Source organism: Nesoenas mayeri, assembly GCF_963082525.1.
Source record: "Nesoenas mayeri genome assembly, chromosome: 1".
NCBI classification, from domain to species: Eukaryota; Metazoa; Chordata; class Aves; order Columbiformes; family Columbidae; genus Nesoenas; species Nesoenas mayeri.
The window spans coordinates 10,109,803-10,130,231 of NC_137541.1; the positions used below are offsets into that span (position 1 = coordinate 10,109,803).

At 39.1% G+C, this 20,429-nt stretch overlaps 1 protein-coding gene across 1 annotated transcript in view; it reads left to right on the forward strand.

Moving 5' to 3' along the window:
* Window positions 1–11,194: 11,194 nt before the first annotated feature.
* Window positions 11,195–20,429, forward strand: part of SEMA3A (semaphorin 3A) — a gene marked incomplete at its 3' end in the record, with an annotated part of 167,088 nt that continues 157,853 nt past the window's right edge. The window contains exon 1 of the mRNA XM_080364096.1: window positions 11,195–11,321. Within this exon, the coding sequence (XP_080220222.1) occupies window positions 11,210–11,321 (112 nt within the window). The 5' untranslated portion in view covers window positions 11,195–11,209. The remainder of the gene's footprint in view (window positions 11,322–20,429) is intronic.

A 20,429-nucleotide genomic window follows, 5' to 3' on the forward strand; every position in this document is an offset into this window, starting at 1 on the left:
AGATTAGTGAAGTAGGTTTTGAATTTTCCATGCTGTTTCCGTAGGAGATGTGCTGAAAGCCATAAAGATATGCTTCTTTCTCCAACTAATTTATTTCACATATACAATAATTTGCGGTCAATAAATCTAGGATGAATTTCCATGGTAAGGCATTGGTGTGGCAAAGAGAATGGATAACTTTATCCATAATGTGGTTGCGGTATTTTTATAATCAGTTTTGTAATGTGGTATCACTGGAGAGTATCATCAACCAGTGTTCAATATTAAACAAAGTTTTCCAAAGCAACACATGCTATATACTAATTCATGTCATCAGAGATCCATCTTATGGTATAAGAGACTCATCTTGTGTGCACATGGTCTTGAAGGAGATGATACTACAGTGAAATTTGCTTTTACAGTTCCATAGCTGGGCATTCCAGATGGAACATTTTACTACAGCAGGACGTTTTACCAAGAGGAAAACAACTCCTTCATTAGCCAGAGTTGTCTCAATTTAGGAAAACAACACTGGAAGGGTGGGAACTTCTGAGCTCTTTAATGAGAAATAACGACTTTACAATACCAACTGCAGTAGAGAATATTCACAAAATATTAGTTTATTTCTTCCACCTGTTGGTTTGTATGTTTAGCATCTTATAAATAGCTATATATTTAATTCAAGAAAGTAAGTTCCTTAGAAATACCTCTTAAAGAAGGAAACAAGTTTAAATCTTGTCATTTAAGCAATCCAGAGTTTGATATTTTTTAAAAGTAATTTACATCTCAAATCTCTATTTAATGGTCTACTTAAAAACAAAACTTCGAGACTCTAGAAATCTTGATCCTGCATCTGGCTTAAGCTTAGGGATAGTCTGCTGTTTTTCAAGTGGTTTCAGCTGTCAGGAAGAGAAGGTTCAGGCTACACAGCATCTGATAACCTGTTCCCCTAGATTCCTATTTTTCCTGGAGGTCCTTTCTTGAAGTACGAAGTGCGCTAAGAACAAAAATTGGCTCTCCCTAATTCTGGATTTTGCTGGCTGTCCTACTCATAACAAAATTTCAACACACATGGGCGTAGATCCAGCAAAGCATGTGCATAATTTGAAACCTATGAATAACTCCAGTTAAAGCTGCCAAAGATGGTAGGATGAACAGAGAAACCACTGAATTTAAGAGCAAAAATACAGGATGAAACTGTATCCTCAAACATAAGACTGAAAATTTTAGAAGGGTACCCACTCAGCACTTGTCAGGAAAGATATTGCATTGCAGGTTATTCTTATAAATCATTATGGTATCTGAAATTCATTGAACAGTTTACGGAAATATATTTGTATTTGATTTTCCTTCTCTCAAGCTTCTACTTCTTGTGACTTTTAACTCCTGTGGGAGACTGGGCTGAATTCTATATGTAACATTTTTCTACTTCAGCAAAATTGTTAGATTTGCAAAAGCAAGCATTGGCTAGAGAGTGGAAATATTTTTAAAGGTCAAACCATAAAACTATAAACTCCAGAGGGAATTATCTCTACGGAGTTATATCAAGTGCACCACTCCCTTGTATGAAAACTTAATTGATGTCACTTGGTTGAAATTATTATCTCTTGAGCTGAAAGTTGATATGACGTTATGTAAGATACCAGAGTAAAATGCATTTTGTGGATCAGATTTTAAACCCAGCCTGTAGTATCACAATTGATCATTGTAAAAATGATTATTATGTCACAAACAGAGGATTATGATGTCAGATGGAGAATAAGTGCAGAAGCAGAAAAATTCTTAAGAAACAACAGTGATTCTGTTTTAAAACACTGTCTTCAGAAAGAAGGAATGAAAGTAAAGAAGTACAGGGAAATACACTGCACAGAAGAATGCTTGTTTTCAAATAAGATATTTCATAAAGTTTTCCATAAGGTGACAGCTGCTTTTTCAAGCACCACATTCTGTTTTCCGTTACGTCAGTGTGAATCCAGAGGAACTGCATTTGAATTGTTGTTGCTTGGGATTGACATCAGGGTAACTGAGAGTAGAATTTGGCTTTAATACATTTTCTCAGAAATAGAACCCATTTATTTCCCTCAAAATAGAGAAGGGGGAATTACCACACATCATATGAAGTCATGTATCATTCAACACTTCAGAAGAAAAATGGGGAGCAAGACTTGTTTGAAGTCTGGTGTGCTGCTTTTTCCTCTTCTTCTCCTTCCAATTTTCACAATTTATTGTGAAACCCCCCTTTGCTGAAGCACAATACAGACCTTTTGGGCACTAGGGAGCTCTCCTAACAGTTGGTTTTGCCATCATAATAAACCTTTTAAGGACAGTAATTCTAGGCTTCGGCACACTGTTCCCTGTCGTTAGCAACATCACGCAAGGAGTTTCAAGGCTATTTTAACAGCAACTAAAGGGGATTGTAGAACAAAACTGGCATTGGGAAACTTACGTATGAGGAGGAAAATAGGCAAAGACTGGACTTGTGTGCATCAGCTTTTGCAGTTTCATGTAAAGTCACCTTCCTGAAGTCACCATGTTTTCCATAACTCTGTCCCATGATGAGGAGGGGAGGAGGAGTGTGAGGTTTCAGCTGCTAAAAGCAAATGACAAGTAGCTTCAGAACCGAAGTAATCACACACCAACCTGCTGTCTTCATTTGTATTCAACAGATGCCTCGTTTTTTCCCCCTCACTGCCTAGTCTGTGCTGATCAGTATAAACAATGGAACATATTCTTGTTCTGTTTCACTTGAAGGTAGAGACAAAAAAAACAAAACAAAACAAAACAAAAAAACCACCAACCTTCTTAGACATGTATTTATATGTATTTATAGTTTATAAGATTGTTATGCAGAGCCTTAAGAAATACTTTGGAATTTGGCTGAGAGATTCGTGAAAGCAGTACATGACGCATATAAGCTTTAAACAGAAAGAATAAACAACAAAAAAGAAAACCTGAGGAATTAATCTGTGAGATATTGTGAAATTCCAGGGGGAATGAAGATGGCTAATTATGCTAATTTTGTTATACTAGGCATATACAACATGTATTGTCTCTGTGTATATGTACATAGATAAACAGTGTGCATGTATGAGTCCAGGCTTTTTCCATGACTATTTTGGTATAACATTGAATATGCTTTAATTACATTATTTTGCATGTACAGAATACCTGGCTTATTGGTGTATGATTTTTCTTCCTTCCTAGCCTGATCATAAGTCAAAAAGTGTTGCTTAGTAGCCAATTCTAGTCCAGAACTAAGAATTTCTGTTGTAGTGGGAATTATTTATGGGCACTACCAGCATCTTTGTATTTTCTTCTCCTCTGGTATAGAGAACAGGGCACACTCTGAGAAAGCAGAAAGATGTTATATGGTGTCAGCCGACCTGTATTATCACATGATCTCCAACAGGGTGTCAGGCTGTCATGGTGCAGCACTACTCCCCACATCTGGCCATATGTTTCCTTTACCACTTCTACCACCTTTCCCACTGCCGCTAGTCCTCAGTCACCTGGTGAGCCGTTCCAGGGATCTCTGAGTGATGAAACTGCATCTTCATACCCTGCTTGGAGAGAAGAAAAAAGGGGACAGATGGACTGCAACTGTTTAGACTTAGGTTTGACTCTACTTTCACCAAGCCCAAGTGCTGGTGAAAAAAAACCAAATTATAGAGTCAGGGATGCGTGTTTTATTACCTGAAGCTCTCCATAGTCATTCTCTCTGTAAGCATATACAAATGTCAAAATAGTAAAGTATTAAAGTATTTCTGGAATGCCTCAGAAACAGAAAACAAGCTGGGTTTTCAGTTATTTTCCTAGAGAATTGCTCTAATGGTATATGTAAGTACATGTGTTCAACCTACTTTTGAATTTCCACAGACAAGATTTATGTGACTGACTGGTTCAGCTCCGTCTTAACTTTGTTTTGGATTTCAGCACTTCAGGAGACAGAAGGAATCTTTCTTTCCTGTGTCTATATTTACCTTCCTAAAACATAATGAACTCTGATGTCAGAGAAACAAATAGTAAAATAATGCAGTGGAAAGCTTTTCTGAAATGGTTACAAATTCAGTCCAGAGAAGGGATAAATTTCCCCTCCCCTGCTGAAATCCCTATTCACTAGGGATTCAGAGAGGGAAAGACAGTTAGTTAATGCTTTCTTAGAGCTTGTTTTTCTTTGAATTCCCCCCCCTCCGCTTCTCTTCTAGCACACACTTCTACATATTGCTGACTCTAAAAGCATTCACAGAGGTCAAATTATTGTAGGTTCAACCACGTTTTCCTAAGCTATCACAGCTTAACTACCATTCCCAGTTTCCACAGACTATCTGAGTAGTGATTAAATAGCGATCAGTTTTGGCCTCAGAAGCCTCTAACTGACTCTTTAGCCTCTACATTTTGTGTGATATTGTTTGATCTTCCAAAGACGACTTGCACCCACACACTCTGTTCGACAGAATCAGACTTGTAATTTCTTGATGAAAAAAACATCCTCATTAAAAAGTTTTCAAGTCTAGAAAGTCAAACAGGGCAGTTGTATGAAGATGACAGCCAGTGGTTATGGTTTTGTTGGTCTTATATCTTTGTCATATACTAATGAACCACTTGGAACAAGAAGAAAAAAAAGCAGAGAGAGAAGAAAGGTCCAGAAAAGAACAATGATCATAGCAGATGTTGCATAAGCTTTCAGTTTGTGGTTTGTGCATATGACTCTGCTGCAATTCACCTGGACTATTTTAAAGCCTGTGATGAATGGGTGGCACACAAGATAGTGTTGTGTCTTTCAAGTCTTTGACAGTTGGCAGCAAAGGTTACTAAGCAAAATTACAAAAGGCTAAAAGGTTCACCATGATAGATCCCAGATACAATAGAAATAGGGATTTTTTGTATACGGAGTGATAAGAAGGGACTTTTAGGGCTGACAGGAATGACTTGCTTACTATGACAAATGAAGAGGCAAGGATGAAACAGTTGCCATAGTACATGAGAAACGTAGTATCAATTTCTTGTCATTTTAACATCTTAGTGTGTGGCCCTGATCAAATCCCTTTGCATCAGACCTTGAAAGGTATACAGAGGTCTAAAGATGCAAATCTCAACATAAGAGGACTTTCAAAGACAAGCAGAAAATCCTGAAAACCATATTTTGATATTAATCTATGTCTTATTTTTCTGAGTCACAGCAATTCCTTGAGTTTGGTGCAGGAAAATATTTTGTTTTGTTAGTTGTTCCAATGTTGAAAAAATTAGGATGATGAAAGCAAAAATGGGATTTAAATGCCAAAATAACTGAGTCTGTAATGCATTTCCATGCAATACACCTTGCAAACTGGCTCTTATCTATCTTCTCAGAGATCCACCAACCATTAAATCTATTGGGTTAGAGCAGTAAGTCATTCTGCAGCTGGTCATTTGGGAGGAGGCCTTCCGGCTTGATTAGATTTCCCTCAGCAAAGTTTAACATGTCAGGCCTGGAATAGGATTTAAGGAGCCAAAATTTTCATGGCTGCTGTTGCTTTGTTTTCCCCTTTATAATGATTTTTCTTAAATTGGCTTTTCTCTGAAGAATTAGAACATCAACTATTTCTTTGCATTTCCCCCATCTCCCATAAAAAAAACCATATGTCCGTGCCAGTATTTCCTCAATGAAGGCCCAACAGCCAATAAACATACGCAACCAGAGCAATGGAACTCTCTGTACTTGAAAGTTAATAGAATTGGAATTTTGTTCGATTTGGATGAGTATCCCAGCACTAATCCATTGTAAACAGAAGCTACTGACCAATAATAGGAGCTGGGGAAAACAAGCTTTTCTGTAATTTTTATTAACCTCAGATACCTGGCACTGAGTTATTAAGGTGACTTTCTTACCATGGGTCTGGGTGTCACCGTTGCCATACAGTTGCATATGAGATGAACATCAAGCAGCAGAGACTGAGAGAATAGAAAAGTTTTATTTAGTTTTGAAGAGCAATTTAAAAATGCTGCTGTTCAGACAGACATATAACCTGTCTACAGAACAGGATGCAAAGAATATTTTTGAAGAATTTGATGAGGTGTTTAATAGACCTGAAAGCATTGTGAATAAAACACATCATACTGATACAGATCCCATTATGCTGCCAAAAGTACAAGCATCACATATAGTACAGTCTCATTAGTCCTGAGAAACAAAGGAAAAGTTGATTGTGACAAGATGGTAAGATACAGTGTTATTGAGAGAACACAGATACTAACTGGCATGGTTAGCAACCTGATCACATACAGTAATAAGAAATGTTACAGATTTGTGTAGATTCAGGAGATTCAAATGAGGCTACCAAATACAACATAGCCCAAGGGAGCGCCAGGGAAAGACAAGTCTAGACTTTCAACAGCAAGAATATTTCCAAATCTAGATGCAAGGCTGTGATTTTGCCAACTCCAACTTGATAAAATGTTAAACTCTACACCTTCAACTCGCTTTTTGCTGATGCATTTTTAAGTAACTTTGCTCTGTGATTACTTCAGAATTTTAAAAGTGCTAATCCACAGAATTTTAAATCCTTTAAAATCCAAGTAGAAGCAGCTCTTTATAACCTCTTTAACTAATGTGATAATCATCAACATCACAAAAATAATATCCAATATCCAGTTCAGCAGGTCTGGGTATCAGAATATTTCTTCACATTATAGGCCTGTTACAGGTTTCTTTCTTTTTTTTTTTTTTTTTTTTTTTTTTTTTGTAGTTCTTCCATAAGGAAGAGAGAAGAACAACTGGCAGAGTTAAACTATTTGTCAGATAGATTCCTGGTTTAGATTACTGTCTGATATACACAAAGGACTTGAACCTAGAGGCAGAAATTCATGACATGTTGCCTTCAGAAGTGTGGCAAACATCCGAAATTCTTCTAGATTGCTGCTTTTCCCCAATGCCAGTTCACAATTCTTTCTACTCCATTAGGTGGTGCATTCACTGCATGTGCATGGAAATAGACCCTTATCATAGCCACACGAGGATTATATTTAAACATTCTTTTTCACCATATTTCTAGCATGTCCCCACAAACAGTTTACAGCGTCCCCAATAAGAGAGTGGCGGTCCTTCACATAAAAGCAAATTGTGGCAGCTGACGTCTGGATCATCTTAAATGGGATTTTTCTTGTGAAGTCAATGTGTTGTGAAACTACACCCTGGGTCTCTCACATACCACGTAACAAATGCACTTACAATTGGACTCTACAATGAGCCTTCTTTTGGGCTAATAATGATACAGTTATTCTAAATCTTGTTACAATTGTGTGTACAACTGAAGTAATATCAAAGGCACCTTTTACAGAACTGTAAATATGCAGCTTATCGAGCAACTCACCTGCTATAGGCGAAGATAGCAGGGAGTGTATCCGAGTTAAGATTTCACACTTCCTACAGGAGTATCTTCTCTAGGGAGCTTTATAGCAATCAGATACAGGTCTGGACGTTTTCTTTTTTTTCCTGATTTTAACCAGAAATTGTACGCTTAATGCAAGAAATCTTGCCCTCAGAAATTACTGGATTAGTACTGTATATCAAAAATGGATTCTGGTAATTCCTACTTAGTTCTGAGAAGAACCTGATCACATCAGTATAAACAAGTAATGACTCATCTAAAACACAGGAAACGATTCTGGAAACATAAGTACACTTTTAAAGCACACTAAAGACTTTTGTAGAGCAGTTAAGTTTTCAAGAGCTTCTAAGCTTAAAAATCACAGCAATAGCAAGAAGTTTTAAAGTAATCATGAGTTAAGTGATACTATTTCTGAGTAATGAGAAGCACAAAATTATGCCAACTTGTAAGTGATTGAAAGAGTAATTCTGTATGAATGGTCAACAGTGAAAGCCCAGACACATCCATGTATAACTTTTTATAGGGTCTGTCAATGTGAACTTATTTCGTGTATTGAAAGGTGGTAGAAAAAACTCCAAATCGTAATACCACACAGCATGAGATCAGAAACATGTGCCTATCTGGGTTTTGAGACATAAAACACTATATAGAGTGTCATATAAATGCCATTATAGAAAATAAAAATAAAATCTGCAACAAATATGGGAAATGATGCAGAACTGTTATGCCTTTTGAACTTGCTGAGCAATGATGGAATAATTAATTAAGCTAATAACTGTGGTTTACTTCAGGGGAGAAGGGCATTGTTTGAAGACCTGAGGAAACTTTGGGTTTTATTTTTCTCTCTCTCTAAACTCAGCAGCTAGATTGCTTTCAATAGACCAAAGAAAAAAGGTGAATAGATTGTCGTTTGAAAGTGAGTTGTTGCCCACCCTAAATTCCCAGAGTTGACGTTTCTGGCACTTGCCGTAGGAGCCTTGGCCAAATCATTCCTTCCAAGCAGAGCCCAGTTTTGCCTTGGCAGAAGCAACATATGGCAATGGGTGTCTTTGAGATACAAAGCCTCTTCAAGCATCACTGAAGTGCTGCCATTGCCCCTCTCCTTACAAGGGGGTGTAGCATATGCTATCCTGACTAGCTGATTAGCACTGCTTAGAGATAAATAGCAGGAGGACTACCCGCAGGATCGATTTTTACCGTTCTCTGTGTCTTTGGACTGGTATATCCCACAGAGGAAGGCAAAATGTCAGTGCCCTCTCACATGAAGTATGTTAAAACTATCTCTCATCTCTCCTGAAATGATGCCATATTTTATGTCTCAAAATGTAATCTTGGAGAAGTTAATACTCATTGTATCTAATCCACATGCTTTCAGGGCAAAATATGTATTAACTGGGGACCATGATTTGTTTATTTGGTTGCTATAAAATAGTCTGGAGCACTGCACATTCATTCTAAGTGAGAATAGCAGAATTTTAGCCTTGTACTCTTTTCCTTATAAGAAAAGTAAAATTTAAAAAAAAAAAAAAAGTAGTTGTGCCTTCTTTGTGCAACTAGAAGTAAATTGAGTGTAACAACATCATTGTAAAATGATGTGCTTTATAAAGTCCTGAATGTGGTGCATCTTTTGTGTGTTGTTTCTAATTGTTTGCTCAATACAAAAGGATAATTCATTAGGCCGATTCTCCAAATAATCTCAAAGTGACAGGAATTCCTTTGCAGAGTGAATGTCTGTAGCAAGTAATCCATGGAAAACAGACAGACGTCTCTTGTCATTTTGGAGCTCTAATCCACTGCCTGGAGCATGAAAATGCTCAGGGTAACAAGTGTGGGAATGACCAAAATCAACATTATTTTTGGATTTTATTTTCTTTACAATCCTGCTGATCAATAGAATTGCTGAATCTGGCAGATACAATGCCACAGGATTAATGAATTAAACTCAAGAAGCAGAAGAATTTGTTAAAGAGGAGAGGGGGAAAGCCCCTTCTTTTCCACTGGTGTGTGAATATTAAGCAATGAAAGCAGCAATGACAGAATTTTTAGCCTTTGCTTTACCAAGACTTGTTCTGCATGAGTCTTTACATTTTAATTAGAACTATACTGACACCCGCATTTTCAACTATGAACTTCAGTTTCAAAGTTAAGACTGTTTCCTAGATGCTGGGTTAGTAGCTAGGTTTGAAAACAGAAAAGAGATGCTGTGTTCTGTAGAATTTGGAGTGTAGTGTGGTCATTGTTGGTGGGGCAAGACAACTGTTTTTTAACCTGCGGTAAATAATGGCAAAAGGAAGGAAGCGATCTCACTGAAATGCCATAGACTCTGTCATCATAAAACACTCACAGACTCTTTTCCAGAAAAGTATAGAACAAAATAAAGAGGGGTCATCACACTTCTTTGATGATGCAAATGTTTTGTAAAGGTCGATCGCCAGTGTTTCTGTCAATATTGCATTAGGAACGTAATACAGGGTACATATCTGTGCAAGACATTACATTCCAAAATGCACAATAAATTCATATTCAGCACAGCATGGAAAATTTGATAAACCGTCTCTCACTAGAAGGGAGTTGTTCAAATGTGTGGGAGGGGAAAACTCAAGTTTGCCTAAATGTTTGTATGTACAGCTCCTTAACATTTAGAAGACCTCTGGGGATTTCGTGTGCCCTTTTGTTTAAACAAACAAAAATAATTTTCTAGTTTCATTGCATAAAAACTTAAGATTATAATAATGACACAGCCCTGGAAATTGAAAGGTTTGGAACGTTTTTAGCTTATACGTACACTTCAGAGAACACTGCAGTGTAATTTATAAGCCCCTCTAGACCTGTACATGTCTTGAACTGATTGTTGAAGTGGGCTTTACTAGGAATTTCTTTTGCTGAACTGGAGTAGTGCAGAAGGTGGGGAGGGAGGGAGGGTTAGAGTAACCTTCCCTAACAAGGCTTTAAAAGCTTCAGTGGTAAAGTTATGCTGATGGAAGACTTTGTTACTTGTTTTTAACCGGGAGCAACCCGAAGAGGATTACGTTATGGGCAGGAGCTGTTATTTCTGTGGGTAGCAACACTGTGGGTTGTGTTTTGCTGTTGTTGTTTTTAAAGGGGGACGTACAGCTTTTAATTAGATCCGTAAAATGAATTTTTATTATTAATAATAATAATAATAAAAAAGACGCAAACCCAACAACCTGGACGATGACATAAAATAGCTTGTGAAATGTGTAGCTCCGTGTCTCTAATCTCTGCCACGATGTGTTTCTTTATTTCCTTTTTTTTTCTTTTTTTTTCTTTTTTTTTTTTTTTTTTCCCCCCGCATGTGTGCTGTGACAGCCGGGGGAGGGGAGGGGGATGGAGGGGAGGGGGGGTCGAGCTTCCCTGCGCTCCCATTGTCAGCCGCTCTCGGGAGCGCGGGGAGAAGCGCTGTCCCCCGCTCCTCCATGTGCGCCGGGAGCGCGGTGCCGCCGCCGCGCCCGCCCCTGCCGCCCGGGACCCCGCCCGCCGCTCGGGGAGCGGGGCGCCCGCCAGCCCCGGCCCGGCCCCGGCCCCTGCCCCCGGCCCGCGCCGCCGCCGCCCGCATCATGCCGCCCCCCCGCCCGCACGCCACTCGCGCCCGAGGGCTGCCTCCTTTTCCGGCCCGCGGCGTGTGCGTGAGAGGGGCTTGAAGTTACCCCGGCGGCGGCGAGGCGGGGGGGCCGGGGCTGCTGGCGGCGGCGGGGCGCGGCGAGGCGCGGCGGGGCGCGGAGCCCACCCCCATCACCTGTTACCTCCGCTCCCCAGGTTGCCTGAAGTTCCCCGGCGGCGCCCGGCAGGACGGGGAGCGCCGCAGCTCCGGCTCGCAGGGACCCTACAGTGGCTGCTGCAGCATGGGCTGGCTCAGGGGGATTGCCTTGCTTTCCTTGGGAGTATTACTAGCAGGAAGAGTGAACTGCCAGCATGTGAAGAATAATGTGCCAAGGCTCAAATTATCCTATAAAGGTAAGTCTGTTCTTCTCTTATTCTCGGTTTTCCTCCAAACCTCGCCTTTTTGCCCTGTCTCTGCCTCACCTCCCCACATTCCTCCTTGGTTTTCCTTATCTTCCAAAGGGGAAACTGGCATTTGGAGAGATTTCTGAAAAAATAATACTTAAAAAACCACTCCGTGCTACGGTGGGTACCACACAGTTTAAACACAGACAAAGAAGAGTTAGTTGCATTTGCAGACAAGGACTCCGGATCGTGCTGTTCCGTAGGAGAGTATTTTTCAGTCTCGTGTTATTTCATCGGACTTTACTCTTTAAAACGATGAGACGTGTTTGGCCACCCAGCTAATCTCTCCCGTGCTGGGCACGTAGTGCAGCCACAAAACCAGGTCTGTTTCCAACAGCAAGGTATAGATGAAAATTTATATTTTCCTTTTTTTTAGGCATGAAGTGGTTAATTTTCAAGTCATGAATATTCAGTTTGTACAAATCTGACAATCAGATGCCTAACATAAGCAGTAGATGGTGGGTTTGCCAAGAAACTATAAACTGAAAGGAACAGATCAGTCCAGAAAAGGAGGAAAGGACTGTTATGCACGAGAAAATACTGCCTATGGATGTTTAATGCAGTGCAATTTATTTGATCTGAGGTTGTTTTCGGTGTAGTCAGATGTATTTCATTAGAGATCACAGGGAAGGTGTAACTGAAGAAAGAGAGCTGTGAGGTTACGTTTATGTTTGGAATTGTGTAATGCCACTCACACTGCAATTGTCAGTAATTAACTTTGGTATAATATGTACTGCCAGGATTGAAGGAGGACTCTGAAGTAGACAGTCTTTTCTTTATCAGTATAGTTCCTCTCTAAGTACATTTTCAGAAGAATTCACTGAATCTGGAGAATGTGCAACTGGGAAACAAGTTTAAAACATAAGATCTGTAGAGCGTTATTTTTAAAAGGGAGATCTATACATTTATGTGTATATACATGTGTCTCTGAAGACCTGACTTCTCTGAATCCTCAGATTATTGAAGGTTGAAAGAACAGCCGCTACAGTTCTGAAAGAAGGGAGGAAAAGTAACACACTGCTTCTACAGTAGAAAAAAGAAAACATGTGTGTGCATGCCTGGTCATAGATGTCAATCTCAGTTCACAGTATAGTGTCAGTATACATCTTGGCAGTAGGAATATGTTTTCCGATTTATTTCATCTTTCTTGTGATGCAAATGAGAGGGGGTAAAGTCCTCTCTGACACAAGGCAGACATGATTTTCACACTCCAGATGAAAAAAAAAAAGAAATTAAACACCTGCAAAACTTGGATGCACTGTATGAAATACATGCATGTGCACAGTTTTACTAAAGAACACATATGCATATTTGTGTATGTTTAAACTTGAAAAGAGATATATGAAAAGAACAGTTTAAGGGGTTCAGAAGCTATTCATTTGGTTTTCATAAGAAAAGCCATTTATATTTAACACAAAGTTGATTATTTTGAATACTGGAGTCTGAAGAAAGCTTCTACCATAACTACATGTCATGTCAAAAAACTCATTAAAAACCTCTTAATTGCTTCCAAACTTCGACAATCACACTGGAACTCAGATTAGTATAGAAACATAAATGCTATAAAAATATCCTGTAAAGGGGTTTAACGGCTAATTAATTATTGTTTATTATTTTTCACCCTTTTAAAGTTTATTTATGGCTCAAGTCTACTACCCTCGCTTATACTGACTAAATTTACAGAAACTAATTGCAAAGGGTGGCCAAATCTGACTGATAGTGGTTTTCTTTTTTTTCTTCTTTTGGTTTTCTTTTTCCACTCCACTGGTACTGTATTTATATACAGTTTAGCAACATTTTGCCACTGTGCTGATTAGTTGTTTTCTTGCTGGCAGAAAAAGGCCTCATTTTCATTTCTTAAATATATCAGACATAAAAGTTTAAAATGTAGTCAGTCCTATATGTGCAAAGCAGGAAACTGAAAGGAACATTTAAACTGTTATTATAATTAGTGGATGGCTGTAAAAAGAAAATGAGTTCAAATGCTGAGCAAGCCTGTTTCCTATCTAGCAAAGAAAGTAAATGCACAGTTAATTCAAAGCAAGGTAAAGTCTGAAGACTTACAGGGATTCACACTCTGGCCTTTGATTCCCATATTTGACTTAAAACATGTGTAGTCCTAAAAAGTCAGATTGGATCTACTCACGTGCTTGATGTTAAGTACCAGTGTAAATGCTTGGCCAGGTCAAGAGGAGCGTGTTGCCTGTGCTGCTGCATTGATCCCTAAGTATGGGGATATCATTACTAGTCAGGGAAAACTAAGCCTTATCAGCTAGTGCTTTTCCAGACAAATTTTGCTTCCAGCACAGTATTCTATGCACAGATCAGCGTTAACACCTTGCGTAGGAGCAACCTTAAGAACTGTAGGTATTGAAAATATGTCTTTTAGGCACAGACTGAATACCTTACATGCTAATGTGTATCTCTCAGGGTATACCTCACTGCTAAATGACTGTGATACTATGTGATTCATCTCTATCAAAACTGCCAGCAATTAGAAAAAAGAAGATACCCATTTACTTAACCGTTCTGCCTTTCCACAAAGAGTTGTGTTTGAGTAAAATAAACTTATGATACTGAAAAAAGAAAAAATGTGCAAGGTAAAAACAATGACCCAAGTGACTTCTCTTTTCAGTGCCTGTCATTGTGCTTTCTTTTAACATGCATGCTTGGTTTTTTGCCTAAACAAATACCTGCGAGCTAATTGTCAGTGCTTTATTTCAAAAGAAAAGCAAGGATGTATTTTGACTTCTTGTTTTCCTCGACTAATTAGATGTCAAACACGGTTAGAAAACTCTGGCACTTGCTTTAAAAGTTTGCAAAATCAGTCAGGAAGGGTTAAATCCCTGCCAACCTTGATTTCCTATGGTCACTTGTTTTCAAAGGTCCAGCATTAACTCTGCCATTTCACAGGTTGCTGGACAGAAGTTTTGTTGAACTCCCATTCTTGCTTCCTCTTAACTTCTTGTCACTCAGTCTTGCAGAAGATTAGAAGCATCCTATGGGGCATGTTACGGGTAGGAAGAGGAAGAGAAAGTGTATAAATGCACATATTAGGGCCACATCTGTGGTCTGAAAAGGTTCCTTCTGTTTATTGTAAAACAGAGTTCTGGTTATTTGGTTTATATCACCTTGATTTTGGTGGCATATTAGAGGAAGGAAATTTGAGGAGAGCACTAGGGAAATCCTTGTCCAGCTGAAATCTGTGGCGAAAGTCGTTTTCAGAAGCATCAGGGTTTTGCTTTCTACATTTTAAAGTTTCCAAGCATTTTCATCCTAGTGCAAGGATTGCAAAGCTTTGCACAGATGATATTTATCTCCCTATTTCAAAGGTAATGAATATGATTAAAGGCCTGATCCAAAGTTCATTGATGTCAGTAAGTTCTGGCTCATAGCCTAAATGTGGTAAAGCCAGCTATAAAACTGAAAGCTCAGTTGAGCCCTTCAACCTCTGAGCTCCTCTTTTTGTGTCCTTCAGAGACATTGTGTCCTTATCATAAAGTAACAAGAAATGTCATTGTTGATACATCAAAAGTAAACTCATCTTTCCTTAAAGAATGTAGGGTGTTTGGGTTTTTTTTGTTTGATTTGTGTGTTTTGTGTTGTTTTTAATCTCACTGGCTTCAATTTCATTGTCGGTTCTAAGTCTATATTGTGTCACTAGGTCACAGATTCTGTTCAGGAAAATTCTATTGAGCACAGGGTTCTCAGCAAGATGGTGACCAAGTTGAGTGTGCAAAGTTTAAAACAATAAATATAGTCTTAACTCCAGATGAATTTCTTGTATTGTTTATTGTTTCCTATTTTCTTTTGCTGCCCTCTGTATGGGGAGGTAGCAGCACAAACAGAGATGGAACCAGCTACAGTAACCTTTAAATATAAACATGTAAGCTCAAACAGAGAGTTTCCATTAACGATTCCTTGATTTACAGATTTTTCCTAAGGCAACCCCAATTTTTGTCTCCACAAGAATAAACCTTGTGAACCCAACTTTCCCAAACCCATCTGTTGCATTCTGTTTTTCTGTTGAAAACTACTAAATGCTGTAAGTATGTTTTTTAAGAGTACATGTGTGGTTCTTTGTTATTGTTGCTCGATTGGATACATATTACTTGAGACTAAGGAACTGGAAAAACATTGCACACAGATTTAGCTCTATTATGCCCTGGCTACAATTCAAGCCATATTAAAAGTAAGTGTTTTGTTTAAAGTTGCAGTGATAGTGAAAACTACTCCATCCTTGATGTGCAGCTGATTTACAATTTTATAGGACAGATTTTTATACGGTGGAAACGTTGGCCCTAGTGAAAGCAATGGCAGAACTTATTTCTGTTTCAATCAGTCCAACACACTGTGACAAGGAAGGAATGAGACTGCACTGAATTACCTGTACGTACGCTAGTGTAAATACGATACCTGGTTTGTAGTTTGTTGACCCAATCTGGTTGTAGTTGATGACCTGCCAGTGGATTTGATTGTGGTTTTTCCTTTCCATCAAACTCTGTAACTCACAATCGAATACCTCCACAAATGTTGGAAAAGAAGGACAAAGTGGGAGAAGGAAATGGGGAGAGAAATATTGGTAAGGGAGCCTGTCTCTCTGGAGTTGGGACCAGTATTAGAGTTTGTGTCAGATTTCAAGGTATGTGCTAAAAACCACTTTTGCATAAACTGTGTTGTAAGAGTACTGTCTGAGGGAAAAGCCTCTGTAATGAGCCTGAAAAAGAGAGAAGGCCAGATCAGACTTAGGAAGAAGACCGTGAAGGAAGGCAAAACAGTAATACTTTCAGTCTAGACATGGTCTTGTAACACTTTTCACTTCTACCATTCCTGAAGGCATTTCTGCATGGCTGTAGCGCTCTCAGACCTCACTGTGCAGTCAGTGCAGGTGTTCGGAGGCAGCAAACGCATCAGATGCAGCCACAGCCTCTTCAGCTTTTTTTTTTGGCCCAAAGTGATGAGTAGTTCAGGTAAGCTCTGTCTGTTGGTCTTCCTAATGTTGGCTGAATGAGGTCTTCAAGAGATCTGAGACCTGTCAGGGGAGCCGGTAGGACTACCCAGCCTGCCTCTGACGTGCCCCATGTGCTGACAGGAGGGGGAAGCCGATGAAGAAGTGCCTAAGCTCAGATCTTGCCTATATAGGGAAATTTTCAGCGAGCTAATTAGGGCATGAGACAGGCAGAGTAATTGGAACAAGGAGGGTGAAAACCTAGCCCAACATTTTCATTTTGTGTTTCCAACTTTCCCATTTAATTCCAGTGGAAAAAGTGGTTTCTGAATTACAGACACTCCCTTTTCTGAGAGGCTGGAGTTCTCTATAATTATTTGTGCTGTATGTTTGCAAATCACTAAATTATTCGTGGAAGGTGCCATATTGACAGCAATGGAAACTCTGCTCTTTTACTGTGGACAAGGTGTGCAGCACTTACCCCTGCTGTTTGTTACAGCGTCTTTAAAACTCTGACCTAGCAAGGAATTTAAACATCTGTGGTATCACTGAGCTCAATGAACCTACTGCTATGTGAAGTCTGCCTTAAAATTTACTTCTTTGCTTGGAGTTTTTTGATTAGGACTGAAGTGCCTATCTGTTTGCTTAGGGTTGATTCAGGTGTGTATTTATTCTATATAATGCAGAAAACAGTATTTAAAATAAGAAACCCGGTCTTTGCAGGTTGCTACAATATAAATGGGTTATTTATGATAATCTCTCTTGTGTGTGCATCTGTATATATAGAAAGCATTTACATGAATTTCCACCTGAGAAGAAACCACTAAGTGATTTGTATTTTTAACACTTTATTTTTGCTCGGAAGTGTTTTTCAGCTTGTATTTAATGAATTGCAATACTTTGATGCTTTTAATATGGTTTTGGTTTGCTTAATCACTGATTCTGCATAAGGCCTTTAATGCCCACAGATGCTATTAGAAAGACATCCTTTTTTTAAATTTATTTATATACTTCCTCTGGCCCACAGGCTTTTTCTCTCCTGTTCATACCTGGAACTTTGCAATGGAAGCACAAGCAATACAGACTTGCTCCAATATTTTTAACATTTGCTACATCAACTGGAGCCTGACTTGACCCTAGTTCAGTCTATAGCAAAATCAGATCACCTGGGGCAGTGCCTGAGTGACTGAGAAGAAAACAAATCCTTCTAAGTGGTGTCAACAGTTGTGACATTTTCCAGTTGTTTGAAAGCTAAAAAGGGCAAAATTGTCTTCAGGCTCCCACACACTTATTTTTAAGCAAATATGTGTGGTGCACCCTGGCAGCTCTATGTCAAAATATTAAATGGCAGTTCCGTAGCTTGTTCTGGTACTCTTGTTAATTAAGTTTACATGTGAAAGTTGCTGCTGGTGTTGTGCTGGTGCTGATGGGAGATTCAGCAAATTCCTTCCCTTGCAGGATTAAAGTTCCCTTCAGGAATGTCTGCAAGTTCACGGTCCTCCCACATATAGCCTTCGTATAGGTTAGCTGCTCTCTTCCAGTAACAGCTGTGGATGGTGAGAATAACTGCGGGGATAGTACATTTACTTAACTTTTCCTATTTTTTCCCAAGTGGTATAGTGCCCCAATGTACAAGAGAGAAAAGGATGGCCACAGCTGTTGAGAGCATCAGAAATCTTAAGAGCGCTGTAACCTTTCTCCTGCACGACAGGAGGTTGTCTGTGGTGTCTTTCTCTTTCTTTTTGACTGACATCGTCAGCCACATTAGGCTTTTTTCACTGTCAATGGAAGGAGAGGTACCTCCAGAGAGCTAATCTTGGGTTAGGCAGGCTGAATGAGACTTTAAGGGTGCTCATCGCTTTTCAGTGACTGTAAAAGGAATTAAGCTCCTTGTTCATTCATTTAGTTTCTTTCTTTCTGGGAAGGTATCAAAAGAAGGTACTAATTAAATGCTATGGAAGAACCTAGGCTGTACTGTGACCTCAAAGCACACTAATTTAAGAAACAGTCTCTGTCTAAATGAGTATTTAAAGTTGTGTAAGAATTCAACTGATTAAACTTACTTATGCCCTTGGTATCTGTGATCTTGAGTGTGCCTGCGACTCTATCTAAATTCACATTAAGCTTTCAGTCAAAGCAAGAAATACACAGGACCAATACATTCTTCATATTCTGAAAACAGTTACCTAATTTACATCTCACATTTCCCAAGTCGCATCCCTAATCCAGTGGCACATGCTGGAAGTGACTGTCTGGGGCTGATGCTTTACTAATTTAATAGCTTAATCATTCAGAGCTTTCAATAAGCTGTCCCTGACCAGCTCTGTTACTTTCTGAATGTTTCTACACTTTAAAAGAAAAATATATTCAAGACTCAATTTCATATAGCACAGTTTGCAAATAAAAGTATATATGCATATGCACAACTCAGAGGACAGGTGCCTCGATCCTTATTCTACCCTTTTTCAGGTGAACTATTTTATTAGTGACAGCAGAATGAAACCTAATTTAGGTTAATTTCTAAAAATTCTAAATAGACTTGCAGTTTGGGGGATTCTTTTCTGTCTCTGGGGATTACAGATTCCCCTTGAGCTAGATAAATCTACATCAATCCCTGAAACTTGTGAGCACTGGTCTATTTTGTGTCACATCTAGTTTTCATCCTTCTCTGTCAGATAGCCAAATGCAGTAAAGTCAAAAGTTTTTGCCATTCTTCTAATGTTTTAAAGTTGTTTGACATTTGTTGGGCTGCCTCCTTATCTCTCCAGATGGATGTTGCAGAAACTTTAGAAGTGAGCAGTCAAATAAAATTCTCATCTCTTATAAATATTTTTGTGCAAAGTTGGATCTTGTGGGGAACAATCTGAGGAATGAAGTAGTTATTTGCTTTCATCTAACTTGTGGAAGGAGGAAAAAGAAAGCTTTCCTTTACTCTCCACTCTAATGAAGTAAAGCTCATGTTGGTTCTGACGGCCCCTCTTGGCTCCTTTTGAAATTCCAGCCTTGAGTGAGAAAAGGACACAAAAAGCTCTGTGGGATAATTTAAAGGATTTAGAGCTGCCTTTCAAGGGGGAGGGGCTGGTGGCCTTTTCTAGAGGCAACAGAGGATAAATACAGCTCACAAGCATCCGAAAGAACTGTAGAGAGTGCAGCGCACAGCTTTCATCACCAGCTGACACTGGAATGGCAATAGTTATCCTTTGCTAGACACAGATCCCACTCTTGACCAAGGCATGGGGTGAGGTCTCTTAAGATGAAGTTGAGATTTCAGGGTGTTAACATTACTTTCACTTCCTTCATGGATTTCCCAGTGCAACTTAACTACTTTGGTATGAATGTGTAGTCTGAAATGGTTTTGACTCCTGATGAAGCTCTTTTTCTCGAGATAAACGGGTCATATCCCTGATGACGAGTGTTGCTCTGTAAGATCTGTAGGCCAGCTTGGTCTCATCTCTATCACTCCAGGCCCTGTACAAGGTCCCCATTCTGCTAAGCCCCTGTAGTAACTGCCAGTTCCTATCTAGTAATAGAAGGGACAGCAGAAACAATGTCTGGGGATCTGGGAAAAGAAATTTTATCTTCCAGATTGCTTTTGATTTTTTTTTTCCTCATATTTCCTACTACAGCAGAAGAATGGCTGTATCAGAACTTTTCTCTCTAATGGTCTTGCAGACAACAATATAAATGCATCCCTGAGCTACCTGCAAGTTGCATAGTCAGGAAATTGCTTTGTTTCTGAATTGCTATTCTTCCAAGATGTGTCAGAGCTCAACTACCAAGACCAAGTGAATATTCAGAGGTACAGGAGGGTATGATAACATTTTCAAAGAACTCTTGTTGGCACTTGTCTGAAATGTCCTAAACCTCAGCCAAGCAGTATTTGCAAGATGTTGGCTGTGCGGTTATCAGCATGGTAACTCTCCCTCCATATTGCTATTCTAAATATGTATCCTCAGTTGTCTGTACTTTAGCCAACAAAACTGATTTCCAACAAATAGGCAAGCAAGATTTCATCTCAAAAGAAAAGATTTAGGAATTTGTTAAATTTGAAGGAAAATTCATCACAGCTCTTTTTAAAGGGGTGCTACGAAATAAAGTAATAATAATAT